This window comes from Diabrotica virgifera, chromosome 9 (genome assembly GCF_917563875.1).
Source record: "Diabrotica virgifera virgifera chromosome 9, PGI_DIABVI_V3a".
NCBI classification, from domain to species: domain Eukaryota; kingdom Metazoa; phylum Arthropoda; class Insecta; order Coleoptera; family Chrysomelidae; genus Diabrotica; species Diabrotica virgifera.
Window position 1 is genome coordinate 180,092,496 of NC_065451.1, and position 22,613 is coordinate 180,115,108.

Genomic DNA, 22,613 nt, shown 5'->3' on the forward strand with positions numbered 1-22,613 from the left:
TCGGGCGAAATTTAGTTTATAAAAAAAGTAGCACACTATCCGCGGACTTTGCATACCTATATTATTAATATATACAATCATAAGGTTCGATTCCAGCAATAAAATTGCTGGTAACTAACTTTTCCTTGTATTTTGCTAAATAGCCCAGAGTATTTCTCATACCTTTTCCTAGACGAATAAAAGCGGAATGTGATTGCATATTGTAGAATCCTTTCCGCTTTCTACGTTCGTCGTCTCTATGCATTATAAATTGTAAAAGGCAGATATTAAGGATGTTACCAGAAAGGGATTCTAGTAAGGAAAGTTTCAGATTTAAATTAGTCTTTATTATTATATTTAATAATGGATTCTGTATCTGGGACTTTCCTATTTTCTTTAACATTTTTAAATTTTTAGACTGCAACTAATCCAAACGTAGTGCGTAGAAGTTACATTATAGGATCAACTTTCACAGAGCAAGAATTTGAATTTGGTATCATCAAGACAATTCATCCTGTTATTACGGCATGGTTTAACAATGATCCTTACCACTCACCTGGTATTGCCTTAGGCATGGCTTTGTCTTCCGTTTACAATCACTACACTAACGGACATATTGAATTTGTTAACAAACCATTACCTTTTAAAGCTGCAACCCAAATAGACAACATTGTTGGTGGACAATCTCAGGGATTCCAGTTTGCATTTAATATTGGATTCAGGTAAGATATTGGTATGTTCAAAATGAAATATTATAGTCCAAGCTGTGGGTGAAAAATAGGTCGATTTCAGGATATAATTCAGGAATTTTTGAAACCTATCAGGTGTTGTAAAGGACGATGCCAGGAATAACTTGTACTAAAATGTAACCAAAAATTTCAGGAGCTTTTTTATTTATGACGTTTTTCATTTGTTAAATTTGCAATTTTTAAAGATTTTTAATTTTGTAGCTTAAACTTTTAAATAGAAAATTGGAGTAAATTAAAAACCTATAATTTGAGCTATAACAAGTTTAATTTTGTTAGGATATTATTGCAAAACAGCCTGCGAAAAGTCCAAAATGACTGTTTTTTGCAATTGCATTATTTATTGTAAAAATTACTTTTATTTATTGTTTAAGGCTTTTAAATAAAGATCCTTCAATACCAAACATAAAAAAATATATATAGAGCCCGATTGGTAAACTTGTTGCTTAGATATTATAACTTGTTTATCCCAAGGGGTCAAATGTCGAAGGCTATAACTTTTTGAAAAAAAAATCGTAGAGAGTTAATCCAAGATCCACTATCCTTCTAAAGACTTATATTTTCATATTCTGATGTAAATAAATGCGTAAAACATTTTTCAACCTCTTATTTCGGGTTTGAAAATAAGGGGGCAAATTTCGTTATAAACATTTAGAACTGAAGCCGGCCCTGTACATCATATGAGTTTCTAACTTGCAGATTATTGTTGCTGAAGACAAAATACAGATTCAAAACAAATTAAAATTTTTCTACGAACAACTGAAGCCGAGATAATTGTTTTTGTTTTCTTAAATCGTAGTGATTTTATTTATAACAATTAAGAAATTATTTCACAGTCATTGACTAAAGAAAGTCTTATATTATCTTAAAATAAAAATGACTTTAAACGAAAATTACATTTAATTATTAACAATGATTTTTAAAGTGTAGTGGAGATTTATTATTCTTACGAAAGTGATTTATTGTGTCGGTTGCCCTTAGCAACGGTTAGCAACTTATAGTACATTGAATCACGGTTTTTGCTCCAAATTTTAAAGCACCGCTTGGATTGACTTGAAATTTGGCAAACACATAGATGACATGTCAAAGAATAAAAATGGTATTGGGCCTCTGTGTGCTTTTGCCCTGGGGGTGACCTTCACCCCTTAGAAGGGGTGAAAAAATATACGTTCAAAATAAGTTAGGAAATAGATAAAACTTCTAATTCTAAGCAACTTTTGTTCTACAACATTTTCTCATTGAGGTAATACTTTTCGAGTTATTTCCGAGTAAATACGTTCATTCTCAACAAGAAAAAACACGTTTTTAAGCAGTTTTTGGCAAATAACTCAAAAAGTAAGTACTTTATTGAAAAAAAAAACGTTCTTAGAGAAAATATACCCATTAAAAATTGAAAAAAAAACTGATGTATATATGAACTCACTAGACCCAGCAGAAGCAAAGTTCTAGCTAATGAAAAATAGGTTCATAACCGTCAAATTTTTAAGTAAATATTTCAAAGTGAAATATCCCAAAAATGATGCACTTTTTGGAGAACACTCATTAGAACTTTTTTAAAGTATTTAACAAAATATTATTTTTTGTTTTTTTTTTTAATTTCTAGTATCAAAAGTAAGCAAATTACGCTCAAAATATAGTTAATCTCTTCTTTTTTTATTAAACAAACTCGGGAAAGTCACCCTGTAATTACTATCTTAAATCAAATTAATCGTTACCTCTTCACAAATTATTTTGCTCATGTATTATTTATATGATCTTTAAGTATCATCGGTTCAAAGGGCTTATTTAAAAAAAAATGGTTTTAAAGTAAATCTGTTTTAATTTTTAATTTTGAAAAAAATGTTTTTTTTTTTCAAAATAACTTAAAATTTATTAGTGTGGCCAAAAATCACAAAGAGTAAAAAAATGTACTTTTTGCTTTGCTCAGTATTTTGGATTTTTTTGTTTTTTTTTTGTTAGGCAAAAATTGGTTAAGATATGGCTGTTATAAATTTGCGTACAGTCGTGATTATTGACTAGTTCAAGTCCTTTCAACTACAGTCCCTTCAAAAATACACAAGTACAGTCCCTTATGAAATAAAAAGGATTAATTTCATTTTTGTTGCTAATTAGGGGGTGACTTTCCCGAGTTTTTTTGACCAAAAAAAAAAGAGACCAACTTTGTTTTGAGCGTAACTTGCTTACTATTGATGCTACAAACTTTTTTAAAAAACACATACACATATTTTTTTAAATACTTTAAAAAGTTGTAATGAGTGTTCTTCAAAAAGCATTTTTTGGGTACTTCACTTTGAAATATTCACTTTGAAATTTGACGGATATGAACCTATTTTTCATTAGCTAGAACTTTGCTTCTGCTGGGCCTAGTAAGTTCATACATACACCATTGTTTTTTTTTTAGTTTTTAATGGGCTATATTTTTGCTAAGAATATTTTTTTCACTGAAATACTTAATTTTTGAGTTATTTGCCAAAAACCGCCTAAAAACGGGTTTGTTTGTTGTTGAAAAGTAAACGTATTTACTCGGAAATAACTCGAAAAGTATTAACTAAATGAGAAAATATTGTAGAACAAAAGTTGCTTAGAATTAGACGTTTTATCCATTTCCTAACTTATTTTGAACGTATATTTTTTCACCCACTCTAAGAGGTGAAAGTCACTCCCTTGGCAAATGCACACAGAGGCCCAATACAATTTTTATTCTTTGCATGTTATCTATGCGTTTGCCAAATTTCAAGCAGTGCTTTAAAATTTGGAGCAAAACCGTGATTCAATGTACTATAAGTTGCTAACGGTTGCTAAGGGCAACCGACACAATAAATCATATTCGTACAGAAAAATAAATCTCCACTAGACTTTAAAAACCATTTCTAATAATTAAATGTAATTTTCGTTTAAAATAATTTTTATTTTGTTTTCACCCAATTTTGAAAAAATGTGAAAACTTTGGATTATCCACGTCCGTCTGTCCGTCTGTCCGTAACCACAACTCCTCCGTCATTATACTAGGTAGAATGACAAGTGAGGTGTCAAATGAAAGCTTATAATCCAAGGATGGTACTAAAGGTGAGAAATTTGACCTAAACTATCTGTCCGTCGGTCTGTCCGACCGCGAATATAACTCCTCCGTCATTATACCAGGTAGAATGACAAATGAGGTGTCAAATGAAAGCGTATAATCCAAGGATGGTATAAAGATGAGAAATTTGATATTGGCTGTCTCTCCGTCGGTCCGTCCGACCGCGAATATAGCTCCTCCGTCATTATACCAGGTAGAATGACAAATGAGGTGTCAAATGAAAGCGTATAATCCAAGGATGGTACTAAAGGTGAGAAATTTGACTTAGGCTGTCTGTCCGTCGGTCCGTCCGACCGCGAATATAACTCCGCCGTTATTATACCAGGTAGAATGACAAATGAGGTGTCAAATGAAAGCTTATAATCCAAAGATGGTACTAAAGGTGAGAAATTTGACTTAGGCTGTCTGTCCGTCGGTCCGTCGGACCCCGAATATAGCTCCTCCATCATTATATGTACCAGGTAGAATGACAAATGAGATGTCAAATGAAAGCTTATAATCGAAGAATTTCTAAAGGTGAGAAATTTAACTTAGGCTGTCTGTCCGTCGGTCCGTCCGACCGCGAATATAACTCCTCCGTCATTATACCAGGTAGAATGACAAATGAGGTGTCAAATCAAGGCTTATAATCCAAGGATTGTACTAAAAGTGAGAAATTTGACTTAGGCTGTCTGTCCGTCGGTCTGTCCGACCGCAAATATAGCTCCTCCGTCATTATACCAGGTAGAATGACAAATGAGATGTCAAATGAAAGCTTATAATCCAAGGATGGTATTAAAGGTGAGAAATTTGACTGAGGCTGTCTGTCCGTCGACCGTCCGACTTCCAATTCCACTTTCGATTACTTTGGGTGAAAACCTAGGACTTACGAAGTCCAATTACTTGTTAATATAAGTCTTTCTTTAGTTCATGACTGTGAAATAATTTCTTAATTGTTATAAATAAAGTCACTACGATTTAAGAAAACAAAAGCAATTATCTCGACTTCAGTTAGTCGTAGAAAATTTTTATTTTGTTTTGAATCTTTATTTTGTCTTCAACAACAATAATCTGCAAGTTAGAAATTCATAGAATGTACAGGGGCGGCTTCAGTTCTAAATGTTTATAACGAAATTTGCCCCCTTATTTTCAAACCCGAAATAAGAGGTTTAAAAATGTTTTACGCATTTATTTACATCAGAAGATAAAAATATAAGTCTTTAGAAGGAGAGTGGATCTTGGATTAACCCTCTACGATTTTTTTTTTCAAAGAGTTATAGCCCCTTGTTATATTTGACCCTTTGGGATAAACAAGTTATAATATCTAAGCAACAAGTTTACCAATCGGGCTCTATATATATTTTTTTATGTTTGGTATTGAAGGATCTTTATTTTAAAGCCTTAAAAAATAAATAAAAGTTATTTTTACAATAAATAATGCAATTGCAAAAAACGGCCATTTTGGACTTTCGCAGGCTGTTTTGCAATAACGTATTAACAAAATTAAACTTGTTATAGCTCAAATTGTAGGTTTTATAATTTACTACAATTTTCTATTTAAAAATTTTTCTCTAAAATGATTATCCTAAGCTGCAAAATTAAAAATATTTAAAAATTGCAAATTTAACAAATGAAAAACGTCATAAATAAAAAAGTTCCTGAAATTTTTGGTTACATTTTATTATAAGTTATTCCTGCCATCGTCCTTTAGAACATCTGATAGGTTCCAAAAATTTCTGAATTATATCACGTTTTTTCACCCACAGCCTGGGGTATTAATAATAAACAGGGGAGTAATGCCAAAATACGTTCAAGTTAGTATAACATAGTTTATAATTTATGTAATGGTGCGTATACATATGCGCGCGATCCACTTTCTGTCGGTTTTTCAATGAACGCTTTAATGGTTTCCATGATATGCTTGGACGGAATCTCTAAGGCTCGATGCTTTGCATCTTAGTTGCGTGTAGGCTTCGAACAAGCTGTTTGTTTTCAAGCCAAGGTCCCCGTCAACACACATTTGAGCGGTTTCTTGGAGTGAATACGCGCCAGAAATAAACAGCTCTCTATCGACGTTGAAATCGATCGCGGGGTCAACGTGTACTGAATGATTGTCCCGCACGTACTGACAAACCGCCTGGCTAGTTTTCAAGTGGCGTGCACGGCGTAGTAGAAACTGGCGTGCTCTAGGTCCATGCGGCTTGCAAGTCACTTGCAAGCAGCTTGCACGCCTCGGCTCTGCTCGAATGTGCAGTGAATAAATTCAACTTATAATTTAACTATTTAGATGGGAAATAAGCCACAATTAAGTTGAAAAAAATAATTGTATTATCTCAATTACAAAAAAAATCACATCATCGTTAAAAACGGAATCATTAAATCCTTATATGATAGAGCCAAAATTACTTGTTCTAACGAAAATTCATTTTTAGAAGAAAAACAATTGTTAACATCTGTTTTATTAACCTTCGGAGTACGGAGATTATTTGACTTACTTAGATTACGAAGATGGGTCAAGCGTGACCCATTCTCATTTTATTTATAACGATGTTTTAAATAGTCATATTAATGAACAGTATCTTTAATTCAACAAAAAGCAAACAAACATAATCATTATAATCCTAAATTATTGTATTTAAATTTTTTAAGATGGTTTCCCATGGGTGTATACTAGTTCGCTCCGGCGGCCAGATTTTAATACCTTACAGAAAACGGGCATAGGTAAATTCGCTCCGGCCATATATTTGAATACGTATACCCGTAAACAGAGACGGCTGCGATTTACGTGTACCTACAAACATATTAAAAATATTTTTCGAAATCCGAAGACCGGGTCAGGACTGACCCGGCATCATAAATGTTACGTAGAGGAAAAACTGTAATTTGCATGTTCACGAATTATATACGAAAAAATAGACTGAAACAAATAAGGAGAACTTACGATCAATCGGATTTGTAAAAAAATTATTTCATAAAATATTAAGAAATAAGTGAATTTCGGGTCACGCTTGACCCAGTCTTCGTACTCCGAAGGTTAAAAAATGACTATTATCCTTTATCGTTTATAAATATGGAATTGTCAAGATTGGATCGAATGGAACAGGAAAACTTAGAACGGAATCCTACAACATTCACAAGAAATAATACGAGGAAAATATCAATACCATTTATAAAAGGACTATCCGAGAAACTGAAAACAATAGGAAATATATTCAACATTTTAACAACATTCAACATAACAAACAAACACATTGAGATCTATTCTAACTAAAACTAAACCTAACAAAAAACAAGAAAGAACAAATAATTGTATTTATAAAATACCTTGTGAATGCGAACAATTTTATTTAGGTGAAACATCAGAACCATTAAACGTTAGAATACGTGAACACAAGTCATGTTAAAAATAGAGAATTTGATAGATCTCAAATATGTCAACACGCATGGGATAATGAACACAGAGTTCAGTGGAGAGATTCAAGTATAGTCCTGAAAGAAACAGATAGTAAAAAAAAATCAAAGAAGCGGCTCTAATTATGCTAGATGAAACCAATGGTGTCGCAAATTCCTCGGTAGAATGCAGTAGGATGTGGTTACCCATACTGAAAGAGGAAGTCAATAGAAAGAAAGTGCCACGATTAGTAAGTCAATAACATATCGAGTTAGTACATATTTTATATTTTAGTATTACTTTTAAATCTATGTATTATTAATATTATTTATAATTTAAACAACATATATATTATATATTAAAGTTAGAATTTGGTATTAGTTTTAAGAGTAAACTAAATTATGTAAGACTATATATTTACGATGTCGGGATAGTATCACGAGGTTTCTTCCTGGTTTCCCTAGTGATTTACTATGGAATCTCTAACACGAGAATTTTACTGTCACCGTTGCATTTGGTTGTCTTTTTAAAGACAGATCACATGCTATGATTTTTTTGTGACGGATATTCTTGAGTTGGGGTTGATTTCATGTAATCGAATAAACAACCTTTCAGTAAAGTCGTCCCAGGAACGCAACTCATAAATATTGTCAGTATCATTTTAAAGTCTTTCAAATGTATAATATATGTCTGAATTGCCGATATAAATTAGTCAGATTAAATAAATTATTAGAAGCATTTTTTACTAAGCAACAACATTTTTGTTTAACCTTTAACTACACGCGCTGGCGTCTTTTGTACGCCAGATATAAGAATTCTACTGCAAATATATTTAAAATTTTAATTTTTGACCTTGTTTATCTCTCTAATCTATCATTGGAATGTGCTTTACAATTTGGTTTTAGTTTCGATATAATCGGCATTCTGGGAAGATCGTAATTTACAGTTTATTATTTGTTGTTTCCGGTGGTGGACAATATAAACCACGATTATATTGATATAAGTCATAATATGAGTTTATATTTCAATTGTTTTTTAGTCATTATGGCACAATATATATTTTTCTTTATAAACAATACTTTTTCTCCTGTAAAAGATCACATTAAAAAAATTTTTTATTAGTAATTTTATTTATCATGGAATCCAGTTATTCCATGATTCCAGTTATAAATCCCAATTGGCTTACTGAGAAGGAACTCCAAGTATTCACTGATGCCGAATAAGGTTTATAACAAACAACTAAGTGTATTTTTTCAAAAAAAAAAACAAATCCGCTGTTTTTAAATGTAGTTTCTTGTGGCGTATAAAATACGCCACGCGTGTAGTTATGTTATAACTTGATGCGCGGGTAGTTAAAGGTTTTAGTTCTATTTTATATACCCGATTTGGGCGTCGAAACGTTAATAAAATTATTTTTTTCAATTTAATTGTGGCTTATTTCCCATCTAAATAGTTAATTATAAAAATGCCACAAGGAAATAGATTCAGAACAACAATAAAATTATTATTCAACTCGTGTACTGCTGAATTGCCAGTTATCACACGTAGCTTGCTCGCAGCGTGCACGCAGCTTAAAAACACGCAAATCTGTACCTATCGAGCATGGTTTTTTGGTTTTGTTGCGTCTTAGTATATAAATATTTGTTAGAAATGGAGGCAGTGCCGGATTAACCATTAGGCGGACTAGGCGGCCGCCTAGGGCCCGGGCACTTGACGGGGCCCGCATCCCACACAAATGCATTCATTAATATTTAATTATTAATGCAGTTATTTTAAAAAAAATTTAAATGTTAAAAAAATCAAATAGGGCTAACTGAGACAAAAAAAAAAAGAAAATGGTTAATTTATGATTTCCAATCAAACTCAGTTTTTTACTTTGTTTTTTGTCAAATATCAGAAAAATACAACAGACTTCAAGACAAAAAATTAAGCAGTAATCTTCAAAGGCATTTTTATATTCCATGTTCTTCATTCCCTTAATTTGGTAATCAATTTTGCAAGCAAATTTTGATAAAAGCTGGTAATTATTTTGGTATGGTACGTTTTTTTTTTCAATTTCTACTCACCCACGTGCCTTATAGTCCATTCACTCACGGTAAAATATTGCAAATACCTCTGGATTTTAAAGAACTTTTGGATTTGAAACAAGAGCTTGGATTAACATGAAATTTGGTGTAACCATGTCAAATAAAAAAAGTGATATTGTGCCAATTGTGTGTTTTTGCTCTACGGTTGGGTCCACCCCTTCTCGGGGTTGAAAAAAATATACCGTCAAAATACGTCTGGAAGTGGATAAACTGACTAATTCTAAGCAACTTTTGTTCAATAGAGTTTTTTTATCAAGTCAATACGTTTCGAGGTATTTGGCAATGAATATCTTCATTTTTCAACAAAAAATGACACGTTTTTAGACGGTTTTTCGCCAATAACTCAAAAAGTAAGTATTTTATCGAAAAAATATTCTTAGCAAAAATGTAGCTTTTAAATAATTGAAAAAATGGTGTATGTGTGCAGTCTGTAGACCCAGTAGAAGCAAAGTTGTAGCTAATGAAAAGTAGGTTCTTAATCGTCAAATTCCAAATCGAATATTTCAACTTGAAATAATAAAAAAATTAAGCACTTTTCATGGAAAACTCATCATAACCTGTTTAAATGTTTTAAAAAAGCATTATTCTTGTTTTTTAAAAAAAATTCTATCATAAAAAGTAAGCAAGATACGCTCAGAATAAAGTTGATCCCATTTTTTGGGTAAAAAACTGGTGAAAATAACCCCCTAATTAGCATCCCAAATGAAATTAATCCTTACCGCTTCACAATATATTTTACTTATGTATTGTTTATATGCTCTGTATGTTTTATCGGTATAAAGTGCTTATTTATAAAAGAGCTGTAGTAGAAAGGGCTTGACCAAGTCACTAATCACGAGTGTATGCAATTTTTTTATTTAGCTTAATACCTCGACAACTAATGGCCATTGGCATGGTACAGTGGATTTTTCCAATCAGTTACCTAGTGTAGTGGGTAGTGTGTGTGTTGAGTAAATGTCTTGTTACTTAGCAAAGTCGTCATTGTTTTTGCAAAGAGACGCTAATTGTATCCGAACGTCTGCGGTCCCTCCGGTTAGTACCGATCCCACAAGGATAGAAACTATTTTCATTTATTAATTTTTAATAAATGAAAAATTCTCTACCCAGGGTATGCAAATTTTAAACAGTCATATCTTAACCAATTTTTATCTTTCAAAAAAGCAAAAATCTGAAATATTCAGAAAATCAAAACCTATATTTTTTACTCTTTAAGATTTTTTATACCACTAATAATTTTTAAGTTATTTTGAAAAAAAAAAGATATTTTTTTTCAAAATTTCAAAAAATTTGTTTTACTTTAAATCCCAATGTTTTGAAATATAAGCACTGTGAACCGGTGAAACTTACAGATCATATATGTAAATAATATACTTACCTATAAGTTTTTTCAAGATTTTCATAAATTTTCAAGATTTTTGTGCCAAAAAAAGAAATCAACATTATTTTAAGCTTTACTTGCTTAATTTTGATACTCGAAACTTGTTTAAAAAAAAAACAAAAATAAAACTTTTTTAAAACTTTAAAAAAGTTGTGATGATTTTTCACCGAAAAGTGCTTCATTTTTTGGTAATTTACGTGGAAATATTTGATTTGGAATTTGTCGAATAAGAATCTACTTTTCACTAGCTCCAGTTCTGCTTATACTGGGTCTACATACTTCATACATACACCATTTTTTTAAATTTTGTATACGCTATATTTTTTCTAAGAATATTTTTTCGATAAAATACTTAATTTTGGAGTTATTTGCGAAAAAACGTCTAAAAAGGTGTTTTTTTTTTTGTTGAGAAATGAACATATTCACAAGCAAATAACTCAAAAAGTATTGATTTAGTGAAAACACTCGATAGAACAAAAGTTGCTTAGAATTAATAAGTTATCCATTATTTTTAATGTATGTTTTTTCGCCCCCGGAGGGGTGGCGCTCATACCCAGGGTAAAATCACATATCGACACAATATCCCTGTTTTTCTTTGGCATATGTATTAGCTATGAAATATTAATGAGAAGTTGTTGCGAAATGTAAAAAAAAAGAAAATAGTATATTGTACAACAAGAGAGAAAAAAAGACATATTTCTCACGAGCGCAGGCACGAGGCGAGTGCCGCAAATCAAGCGAGAGAGAAATATGTCATTTTTCTCTCGTGTTGTACACTGTACTTTTTCTATGGATGCGTTTTTGTCAATAGTTCAAACTTCAAAATTAAATAATTTAGGTGCTTTTAGGTATATTATATGCCTAAATTGAAATAAAATCCTTTATAATATACACATAGATATTTAATATTTTTAATATTTATATAAGTACTTTATTTATTTAAAATTATAATTCACAGTTGAACAGTCTTAAAAGGTAGTTTTTGATTAGTTTTGACAAGTTTGAACACATTTTGTTTGACAAAAATAATTGTGTTTGCATTGTGCATGTTACCATGGAAATGGCGATCATATGTATGTAAACCGACGGTGAATCCGCGAGAAAAAATATTTCTCAGTGCAATGGCCGACTTTTCTCAATGCCTGAGAAATTGTTTGTTTTGAATGTATGTAAGTAGTGAGAGAAGTTGCACATTGTATAGCATCCATAGAAAAATGATCTTTTTTACATTGTCGTAATTTATTTTTGGAGTAACTACTTCCCAAAACAACATAATTATCTGTAAATTTGTTTTAAGTAAATGATCGATATAAAGGGGCCTACTTCTTATGGCCGCCTAGGGCCCCATGATGCCTTAAAGCGTCACTGAATGGAGGGATGTGAAGAAAATATTATAAAACATATTGATACTTTCTCCAGAAAACAAAAAAAAAAACAAAATGCGTGGTTATAAGAGCAAATCCAATAAAATTAATTAAATTGGAACTGGAAGGTCAGATAATTGAACAAGTGATGGAGTTTAAATATACTAATTCCACTCTAACTTTTCCCATGCACGAAATTATTCACGAACTACTTTTTATAATACGTCTCTTTTTAACTCACAGAAACTAGTATCGCAAAATTAAGTCGCTTTTCCATAGAAATTAAAACAAGTTTAACAAGGATAAACAATATCGAGTATCTTTGATAGCTTATGAATTTTGACGTTTATAATTTTCAATGACAGTGACAGTTTACCATTATGGATTTATTTGCATTTACATATATTGTTTATTTAGTTTTATAAATCAATAAAGTTTTATTTATTTATCAATAAAGTTTATTTGGTTTTATATTTATAAAAAATAAGTATAATATTTCAATTAAATAAATGAAGAGTTACAATAGGTAGTGACTTTTGGGTCCCCAGAAAAAGACGAATATTAGTAATGTCGTAGTGATGATTACTCAGTGTGTGAAAAATTTTCATTTTCTGTATCACGGTTTCCCCAAAGGTTTGATATATTAAAAACATTTTTTTATGTAATTCACTCGATAGTTTTATATTTTTCAACCTTAGGTATTATTAAATTTTCTTAACAATAGTAACTTTGTTATTGTGACTTTTTTTGCAATTTATTTATTACAGTTCTATATTTTTATCTTTATATTCGTAATAGTCTGTATAGTGTTCAAGCTGTTTAATGCTGAGTCCATCAATCTCCTCAATAATTAAAAAGATTAAACACTTCTATAAATTAACTTAACGTTCACGGGATAATAGCCATTTCCTAATACCACTGACACTCTGACAGTACGTATCAATAGGGCTTTTCATCGATTGTCATTTGTTTGGAGCTTCTGTCATGTGTTACGTAATATTAATATATCTACGTCATACGTCTTTGATTTGTGTCATTGGTATATGCCAATAACGTATGACATAGATATATTAATATTATATGACACATGACAGAAGCTCGAAACAAATGACTGTGAATGAAAAGCCCTATATTACACATCGACATACGTTTCAGTTTATTTTTTGATTCAACTTGCTTGCAAATGAATCGTGACGAACGGGAAAAGTAATTGGGACCGTGCAAGTTCGGAAGAGCGGCACCCGCTTTCATAGCTCAGCAACATTTTTAGCATTTTTAATTATATTGGCCAATCATATTAGTCCTGGTTACTGGATAATTGTTAAGACCATAGCCCAAAAAATAATAAGAAGAAAAAGTAGGATTGAGGTTATATTATTAAAAGGTAAACATTGTACTACAAGCAAAATACCATTGATTAAATTCATTTCAATAATAATTGTATATCATATCATGGTAGGGGAGCATATGCTAAATGTGCAGTCACTCGAGCGTTATGGGGACCTATTGGGTTGTGAAGAGTAGGTCTTAAAACCAAAAAAAGTTAAGTAAAGTTTTCCATTTTAGTGGGCGCTTGCCATTTTTTAATTTAATTTTCCATTTACAACAATCGTTTTTTCCGATTATAACCCCATCTATCCATAATTCGAGAAAATGTTTTGAATAAAAGTTATTTATTTTTACGTAAGGAATCCAAATCTGCAATAAAAAATGGGGACTCCTATTTAAGATTTTAAAGTAACCCCCCACCCCACCTCCATGGGGGTCGTGTTTAGTGCCGTTCGATAGATTTTTCAAAAATATTGAATAAGTGTATTTTACAGTTTTTCGATCTGGTGTTCATTTCGCGAAATATCGCGGGATTCGTATTTAAAATATTAAATTTACCCCCACCCCTCTCCGTAGGAAGCCGTGTTTGGCATCATTCGATAGATTTTTAAAAAATATTGATCACGTATTTTTTAGTTTTTCGATCTGTCATTCACTTCGGGAAATATTCGCTTTTTTCTTGTGAAACTTTGGGACTCACCCATTTCCTTACGCCCAGATCAAATCGTCAGATTTTTGAAATATACACTCTTTTGCATGTACTTAACTTACCTTATCTTAATCTGACAATTTCGAGTTTTTTTAAGGATAGATTTCTTTTTTCGGGCCCCCCTTAACGAACTCCCCTGTGTTAAGAGCCAATATATGGTATAGGTACAACTGCAGGGTACCAGGTTTCTCCCCATATGATAATCTGACGCGCTCGAGTAACTGCAAAAATCCCCGCTTGGGCTCCCCTACCATCAATATTGTGGAGCAACATATAATTTTTACAATTTATAACACATCATTTACGAAATCCCATTTTCTTCAATGACAGTAGGCATACAATATACGTCAATTTGACAATTTTAATTAACAATGTGAATTATTTAAGAAATATATGTTAAGAAATGCAAGATTTGTCCACTATACGCGCACAATCGTTTCTCGTATACTTTCTTTCTAAATTTTCTTTGGATCACCAAAAGTTCGTTAAAATGAAAAAATTCAACGAACATTGAACGCGCGGCGCAACACGACACGAAGTACGCGGCGCGCATATTTATACGCACCATAAAAGGTTACAACCAGTATTATTTCAGTACCATATCCTCAACAAATGTTGGTGATCATTCAGACTTATATAGTGTGGAAACCACTTATGGAATAAAATAATTGGTTGTGTCCTCGATGTCGCTGTGATACGTCAACTTTTAAAATACAAACTTTTCATCACTTCGAGATGCATTTTGAAAAAATTGTTTTTATTGTTCAATAACGTAATTTTCATTTCGTCATCATCACTTTACTTCACAAAGTTTACTAATAGGTCTGGATCCCGCGTATGAAAAAAAAATTGATTAATAGCAAGCTGAAAATTTGATAATTGCTTAAGGGTGTCTAGTCGGATAAACTTTGATATATTATGGGAACACTGGAACAGGGGCAGTTTCAATTGTGGAACAGGTTAAAAATTTGGAACGGTCAGACCACGAAAACGGCTTATTTATTTTGTCCGACAGAACAGACTTAAACTCTCCGAACAGAGATTAAACTCTCATGCAAAAATCAGACTGCTATTTATCACCTGTCATAATTCCTGTCATTTGACATATTCTACATGTTCCACTCATTAAAACGCCCATTTGGTGATAAATAGCAGTCTGATTTTTGCATGAGAGTTTAATCTCTGTTCGGAGAGTTTAAGTCTGTTCTGTCGGACAAAATAAATGTGCCGTTTTCGTGGTCTGACCGTTCAAAATTTTTAACCTGTTTCACAATTAAAACTGCCCCTGTTCCAGTGTTCCCATTTATCAAAGTTTGTCCGACTAGACACCCTGTATCTTCTGTAGACAATCAACGCTGTACTTAAACTGTCGTCAAACGGCCGTGCACTATAATGCCGTTAACAGCTATGACGTCATTCTTATTATGCGTTTGACAGCATTTTCTTCGGCTGCCGTTCGCTTGGAGGATGGCCTTAGTATCAATTTTTGATAAAGAATTTATTAATATTAGAAGATTTTCTTATAAACGAAAAAGAAAACAAAGTGAAGTATTAAAACGTATTTTAATTATGGGTAATGATAAATACATAATTAAATTAGTCTTTATTTATTGTAAAACCTGTTGTAAACTAAGAAAAAAAAATTAGTTATAGAAATTTAATCTTTTCTTTGGAATGGAACCCTGGATTTATTTGGAAATGTCCAGTTCCTTTTTTCTTTGGTAGTCCTATTGCTGTAAGGCCTTGTCCTTTTGGGCGTCCTCGTTTCTTTACTGCCACTGGCATTTTAATTGTCGACAAAGCAACATCGTTCACTTGAAGAGTTTGGTGAGTAACAGGAAGTTTAGTTTCTGGACTTGACTCTTGTATATTCCCCTCCACGTTACCTATCCTACTTATCTCTTGACAAACCACCTCACCACACAGCCTATTTTCACTTTCAAATACAACTTATCATTACTTTCAATAATAACTTTCGTGTCATTTTCAAATACAACTTCATCATTACTGTCAATAATAAGTTGCTTGTCATTTTCGTCTGTAACATTTATAGGTGTAAGTAGAACAGCAGTATCATTGGCCCACGGTGTTTTGAGATTTTTTAATAGATTAAACCTTTGCTCAAATAACATGCCCGTACGTTGTGCAGCTAAATCTGCTAGTTCATTGCATAACAAAAGACATTTTTTTCTTCTTTTTGAATAGGAACTTGGTGATCGATACCCTTGTGTGGTCAATGATATTGAGATATTATAATTAGATCTACTTGGTAACTCATATTCTGTCGATTCGTTTTCTTCAGTCAAAGACGTTAATGGTCATTGGTTATTTTTATAATAATCCATCTATGATTTACGATAATTTTATCAAAAAGCTCCAATTGCAAATGCCGTCTCAATGCAAAAATATGCTTGCAAGGTAAAATCATTGAATCATAGATTATACAGTTGCACGAAGAAACAGAAGTATTTGTGTAACCCTGACTATCGGTAATGATGTAATCACCGTCTGCAAAAATTGTAATATCCCTGATTTGTTTAGAATTACGAATTTCTCTTCAAACATGCTTCGAGGCTTCACGTGTGAGCAATTTAAAATATTTTTTATTCTCTGTCTCTAAACTTGAAATAATTGTAAACAAGCTGTTTATAAACTGTTCCAAAGGACTGACTATGTTTGGTTATAACTGATTTTAATTTAGCGTTAATAGATTCCAGGCGGTTATTTATGTTATTAAAAAAAAAGGGTTTCTAAAAATTTTTTTTCCTAAATTCCACTCATTCTTGGTATAGTGCCAGTTTTTCATGAAATACTCATACACTGTTCGAGGTAGACATTTTGTAATCATCGTCTGTCTTAGCATAGACTAATTTTTGAATTAGTTTTAAACTAAAACGAACGGACGCCCAATAATGGCACTTACCAAAGTCATTCAAGTTTTCCAAATTCAAACTTATTATTCCCACAATAATTAACAATTAGGTACAAATATAACGCTTGTAACTATATACTGAGTTGGGCACTATAATGAAACAAAATAAGAGAATCGTCAACTCGTGCATTAACTCACCACGTGTAATATATGCTGAACTACAAATGAAAGCGAACGGCAGCCGAAGAAAATGCCGTCAAACGCATCATACGAATGACGTCATTGCTTTTAACGGCATTATATTGCAAGTACAGCGATTAATCAACTATTTTTTCTTACGCGGGATCCAGACCTATAAGGCTCTTAATACGAATCGAATGCCATAAGTTTTTGGTATACATATTTCGGTCTGTTTACTACTTCATAGCTTCGCGTAAATACTAAATACTAAGGGATACAGAGGACCTCACAATAATCGCCAATAAGGGTATATTAAATATTATTTTGTATAATTATATAAATTTAATATAAAATAATTACCACAAATATACAGGGTGTAACAAAAAGGCAGGTCATAAATTATATCATATCTATATTCTGGGACCAAAAATAGTTCGATTGACCTAACTTACCTTAGTAGGTACAAATGTGCACATAAAAAAAGTTACAGCCCTTTGAAGTTACGCAATGAAAATTGATTTTTTCCAATATATAGAAAAATATTAGAGATTTTTTATTGAAAATGTACACGTGGCTTCTTAGGGCAAGAAGACCTTAAAAAAAAGTAATAGTTAAATTTGTGCACCACATAAAAAATGTATGGCGGGTTTTATTCCCTTAAACCCCCCCTAAATATTTCTGTACGTTGAAAATAAATCGTTATTGTAGTATGTACCATCAGTTAAACACAACGTTTTTAAAACTTTCTTGCCTCTTAGTATTTATTCGATAAGCCAGTTTTTATCGAGATATATTTTGAACATTTGTAAGGTCTAACACATTATTTTTGTAAATGGTTTAAGCAAGATTATAGAATACTATTTTTGTAATATTACTACCAGGTCTCCATAATCTTACTTATCCATTTAATAATATGTGGTGGATTTTACAAATGTTCAAAATATCTCAATAAAAACTGGCTAATCGAAAAAGTACTAAGAGGCAAAAAGTTTTAAAAATATTATATTTAACTAATGGTTCCCAATAATAAATTAATTGAAACGTAAACAAATATTTGAGGGGTTTTAACGGAGCAAAACACCAATAAACTTTTTATGTCGTGTACAAATTTTACTGTTATTTTTTTTTAAATGTTCCTACCATAAGAATGGCACATGCCCATTTTTCATAAAAAATCGAAAAATAGTTTTTGATATATTGGAAAAAAATGGATTATAATTTTGTAACTTGAAATACTTATAAGAAAAACTTATAACTTTTTTTATGTGCACATTTTGTACTGAGGTAATTTAGGTTCAATTGAACTATTTTTGGTTTCAGAATTTCTCATTTAATTTATGACCTGAATTTTTGTTACACCTTGTATAATAAATACTTTTATAATTTGTTTCAGTATGGCGTTTATCTCATCATTTTATGTTATATTCTTGATAAGAGAAAACGTATCCAAGTCAAAACACCTGCAGTTTGTATCAGGAGTGAAGGTTTACATTTTTTGGTTTGTTAATATAATTTGTGATATGTTTGTCTACTTACTGGTATGTTCAGTATTATTGATCACTATATATTGTTTCCAACAAGATGGGTTTAAGACAAGTGGAGATATGGGTAAGTAGTAGCAATTCGTTTTTATTAGTTTTAATTAAGAGCGTAGGCGCAAAACTTCGGGCTGATGCTTTTTAAATGCATGTATTTTTTCGAATCGTGAGAAAACTAATAAGTTTGTTTGAAAAATTTAACAAAATTAATGAAAGTTTACATTATTATCGAGGGCCGAAAGTCCCTTAGAATAAATAAAAAGTTTCTTTTGAATGAAATATTTGCAACTAAAAATCACACTTGTGTAAACCTCGAGCCGATGTGACAATATTTGATACATGAATAAATGATACTAAACGACGATAGGAATTGCATTATTTATTAATATGAAATGAATATAGAAGGAGAGGGCATCTCGCTAAACCCTCCAGGGAAAAGCCATGTAAGGAATTACGATCACCTCTCGTATGCTCGTATGGGACGGGTAAATGAAACGTCGAAATCGCTCAACATACCAAGTCGACGGGGTTTGGAAGGAGTTCAAAATATGGTCGGGATATACTTAACTCACCTTTTTTTATTATTCTCCGTTCAGCACACCGATAATAATCAAATGGCTTTCCGTTTTGTCTTTTATACTGTTAAAGATAGTGTATAAGCACGTTTTGCTTAATACATTAGCGTACTCTAGACGATAAAAATATATTATCGTCACACATTAAATTATATCTTCTTTTTCATCCCGGTAACTTATTAAAATAAATATTATGGAAGTTTTCAGGGACTTTCGGTAATAATGTAGTCTTTTATTCTGCGTTTAAATTTTTCAAAAATACTTATAGCCCAGTAAATGAACGGGAAATCCGGCGATACCGTGTAATTTTCAGGGGCAACTCCGAATTGCATGAAAATTTGGATTTAGGTTCTACTTACCCTCCACTTCAAAGTTGAAATTAGGCCGTTGGTTGGTTTTACTTGGGGGTGACAGTCACCCCTTCTCGGGGGTGAAAAAACATACGTTCAAGATAAGACTGGAAATGGATAAATTGACTGATTTTAAGCAACTTTTGTTCTATAGAGTTTTTTACGTAAGTCAATACTTTGCCATTGTTAATGGCAATGAGTTATTTGCCATTGAAAATATTGATTTTTCGACAAAGCTAGGTTTTCAGACGGTTTTTCGCAAATAACTCAAAAAGTAAATATTTTATCGAAAATATATCCTTAGCAGAAGATTAGCTTATAAAAAAACTCAAAAAAAAGGTGTATCAGTCAAATAAAAACAAAGTTGTAGCTCATGAAAAATACGTTCGTATTCGTCTAATTCCAAATCGAATATTATGTCAAGGTAAAATCACCGAAAAATTAAGCACTTTTCGGGAAAAACCCATTTAAACTTTTTTAAATTGTTTATAAAAAGCTTTGTTTTAATTATTAATAAAAGTTTAAGCATTAAAAATAAGCGAGTTAAGCTCAAAATAAAGTTGGCCCTTTTTTTTTGTAAAAAATCATGAAAATCTCGCCGTGTTTAGCTCCCCAAATGAAATTAATACCTATCTATTTTTTTATATGATCTGTCAGTCTCACCGGTTTAAGGTGTTTATTTTTGAAAGGGTTATAATTGAGAAAACTTGAATGGGTCACTAATCACAGTGTATGCAAATTTTGTACAGCCATATCTTAACCAATTTTTGTCTTATGGAGAAACAAAATAAACTAGCATATTTATAATAGCAAAACCTACATTTTTTTACTTTTTAAGATTTTTTTATCACTAATACTTTTTAAGTTATTTTGATAAAATGAAATTTCTCAAAAATTTTTAGAATTTTTTTTTACTTTAAAACCAAATGTTTTCAAAAATAAGCACTTCAAACCAATCAAACTTACAGATCATATAAACAATACACATACAGTTAAAATAGATGGTAAAGCCAAACGATTAATTTCATTTAGGGTGCTAAGTAGAGGGAGGTTTTCACGATTTTTTTTTACCAAAAAAAAGGGGCCAATTTTTTTTCAGTGTAACTTGTTTATTTTTGATACTTGTTTACTTTTGAACTTTTGTAAAAAACAAATAATAAGCTTTTTTCGATACTTTAAAAATGTTAATAAGGTTTTCCCGAAAAACGCTTCTTTATTCGGTGATTTTGCGTTGAATTATTCGATTCGGAATTAGACGAATAAGAACGTATTTTTCATGAGCTACAACTTTGCTTCTACTTAATTTGTAGACTTTACTGGTACACCATTTTTTTCGTTTTTTTATAGGCTACACTTTTTGTAAAAATATTTTTTTCGATAAAATATTTACTTTTTGAGTTATTTGGGAAAAACTGTCTGAAAACGTAGTTTTTTGTCGAAAAATCAACAATTTAAATTGCGAATAACTCAAAAAGTATTGACTTACTTAAAAATCTTTATAGAACAAAAAGTGCTTAAAATAAGTCAATTTATCCATTTGTGGCCTTACTTTTTTTACTCCGTTTTTGGCGCGTTTTTCACCCCCCGAGAAGGGGTAAATGTCACCCCTTAAGTAAAAGCAACGTACGGCACAAATTAAACTTTGAAGTGGAGGGTAAGTAGAACTTAAATCAAAATTTTTATGCAATTCGGATTTGCCCCTGGAAATTACACTCCAAAACGGTCATTTATTGGGCTATTATTTTTCGCAGGATTAAAAAAAATGATTGCATATAAAAAGCATTAAATAAAAAAATCTCTGTATCACTGAAATATTTTTATTTTAGGTCGGCTATTTTTCCTATTACTTTTGTTTGGTTGGTCGTTTATGCCAATTTATTATGTAGCATCATTAATATTCACAGTTCCATCGACGGGTTACACAAGGATGACTCTCGTGGGTATATTTATAGGTAAGCTCTCTTTTTCTTATTTCAAGTAATATTTAAACCAGCGATTCGTTGCGCAATATAACTAAAGTTGAAATTTTTAGGCATAAAAAATGCTTTAAATTGTGCTAATAGATAAGTTAAATTACCAAAAAACCAAGACAACTTAGAGAACGATTCAAAATCTATTGGAATTAGAGCATGCGGAGAAGAGTTCGCTGCTACGTGTTCTCGGTCTTACTTTACGGTGTCGAGTCCTGGACTGTGAATAAAATCGATCTAAATCGCCTTGACGCTTTCGAAATGTGGTACTATAGAAGAATTTTAAAAGTTTCCTGGGTAGAGAAGATTCGAAACTCCACAATACTAGAACGTCTCAGCAAGACTACTGAGATCATAAAAAGCATCAAGCAGAGAAAGCTGGAGTATTTCGGACATGTAATGAGAGGTCCCAAATATGGGTTGCTACAAAATACCATGCAACGAAAAATAGCAGGCAAACGCAGTCCAGGACGAAGAAGAACCTCATGGTTGAAGAACTTGCGAGATTGGTATGGTGTTGATATAAACATGCTATTTAGGGTGGCAGTGAATAAAATTAAGATAGCTATGTTGGTCACCAACGTTCTGAAAGGACATGGTACACGAAGAAAAAGGGGAAGAGTTGCCAGAGACAGGGGCAAATGGAGGATTCGTTCTGAAGAAGGCGTTGGCTCATAAAGAGCTTTAACGCCACTGATGATAATGATGATGAGATAATTTAAATTGTTCGCTTAAATTTCGACGTGAACAGAAATGATGGGTGCGTATTTATACGATGTCAGATTATCGTTAACGGTGAGCTAAAATATGTGCAGAAGATTGGAAGCATTTGAGATGTAGCTGTATTGGAGAATACTTAAAATCCCGTGGACTGATTGAGTCACTAATAAGAAGGTCCTCAGGAGAATGAAGTAGAACCGAGACGTACTCACCACCATCAAATCTCAAAAGTTACGATACTTTGGACACATTATGCGAAATTAATTAAATATTCCCTCCTAAAAGACATCCTGCAAGGAAGAATATTGGAAAAGCGATGTCCAGGACGAACAAAAACCAGGTTAAAAAAACCTTAGAACCTGTTCAA

General features: G+C 31.8%; 1 protein-coding gene across 7 annotated transcripts in view; it reads left to right on the plus strand.

Moving 5' to 3' along the window:
• LOC126892158 (phospholipid-transporting ATPase ABCA3-like) overlaps positions 1-22,613 on the plus strand; it is a 296,181-nt gene that overhangs the window by 210,531 nt on the left and 63,037 nt on the right. For all 7 annotated transcript variants that reach the window (XM_050661624.1, XM_050661627.1, XM_050661621.1 and 4 more), the window contains 3 exons: positions 397-701; positions 18,487-18,701; positions 21,383-21,508. In XM_050661624.1, coding sequence (XP_050517581.1) covers positions 397-701; positions 18,487-18,701; positions 21,383-21,508 — 646 coding nt within the window. The remainder of the gene's footprint in view (positions 1-396; positions 702-18,486; positions 18,702-21,382; positions 21,509-22,613) is intronic.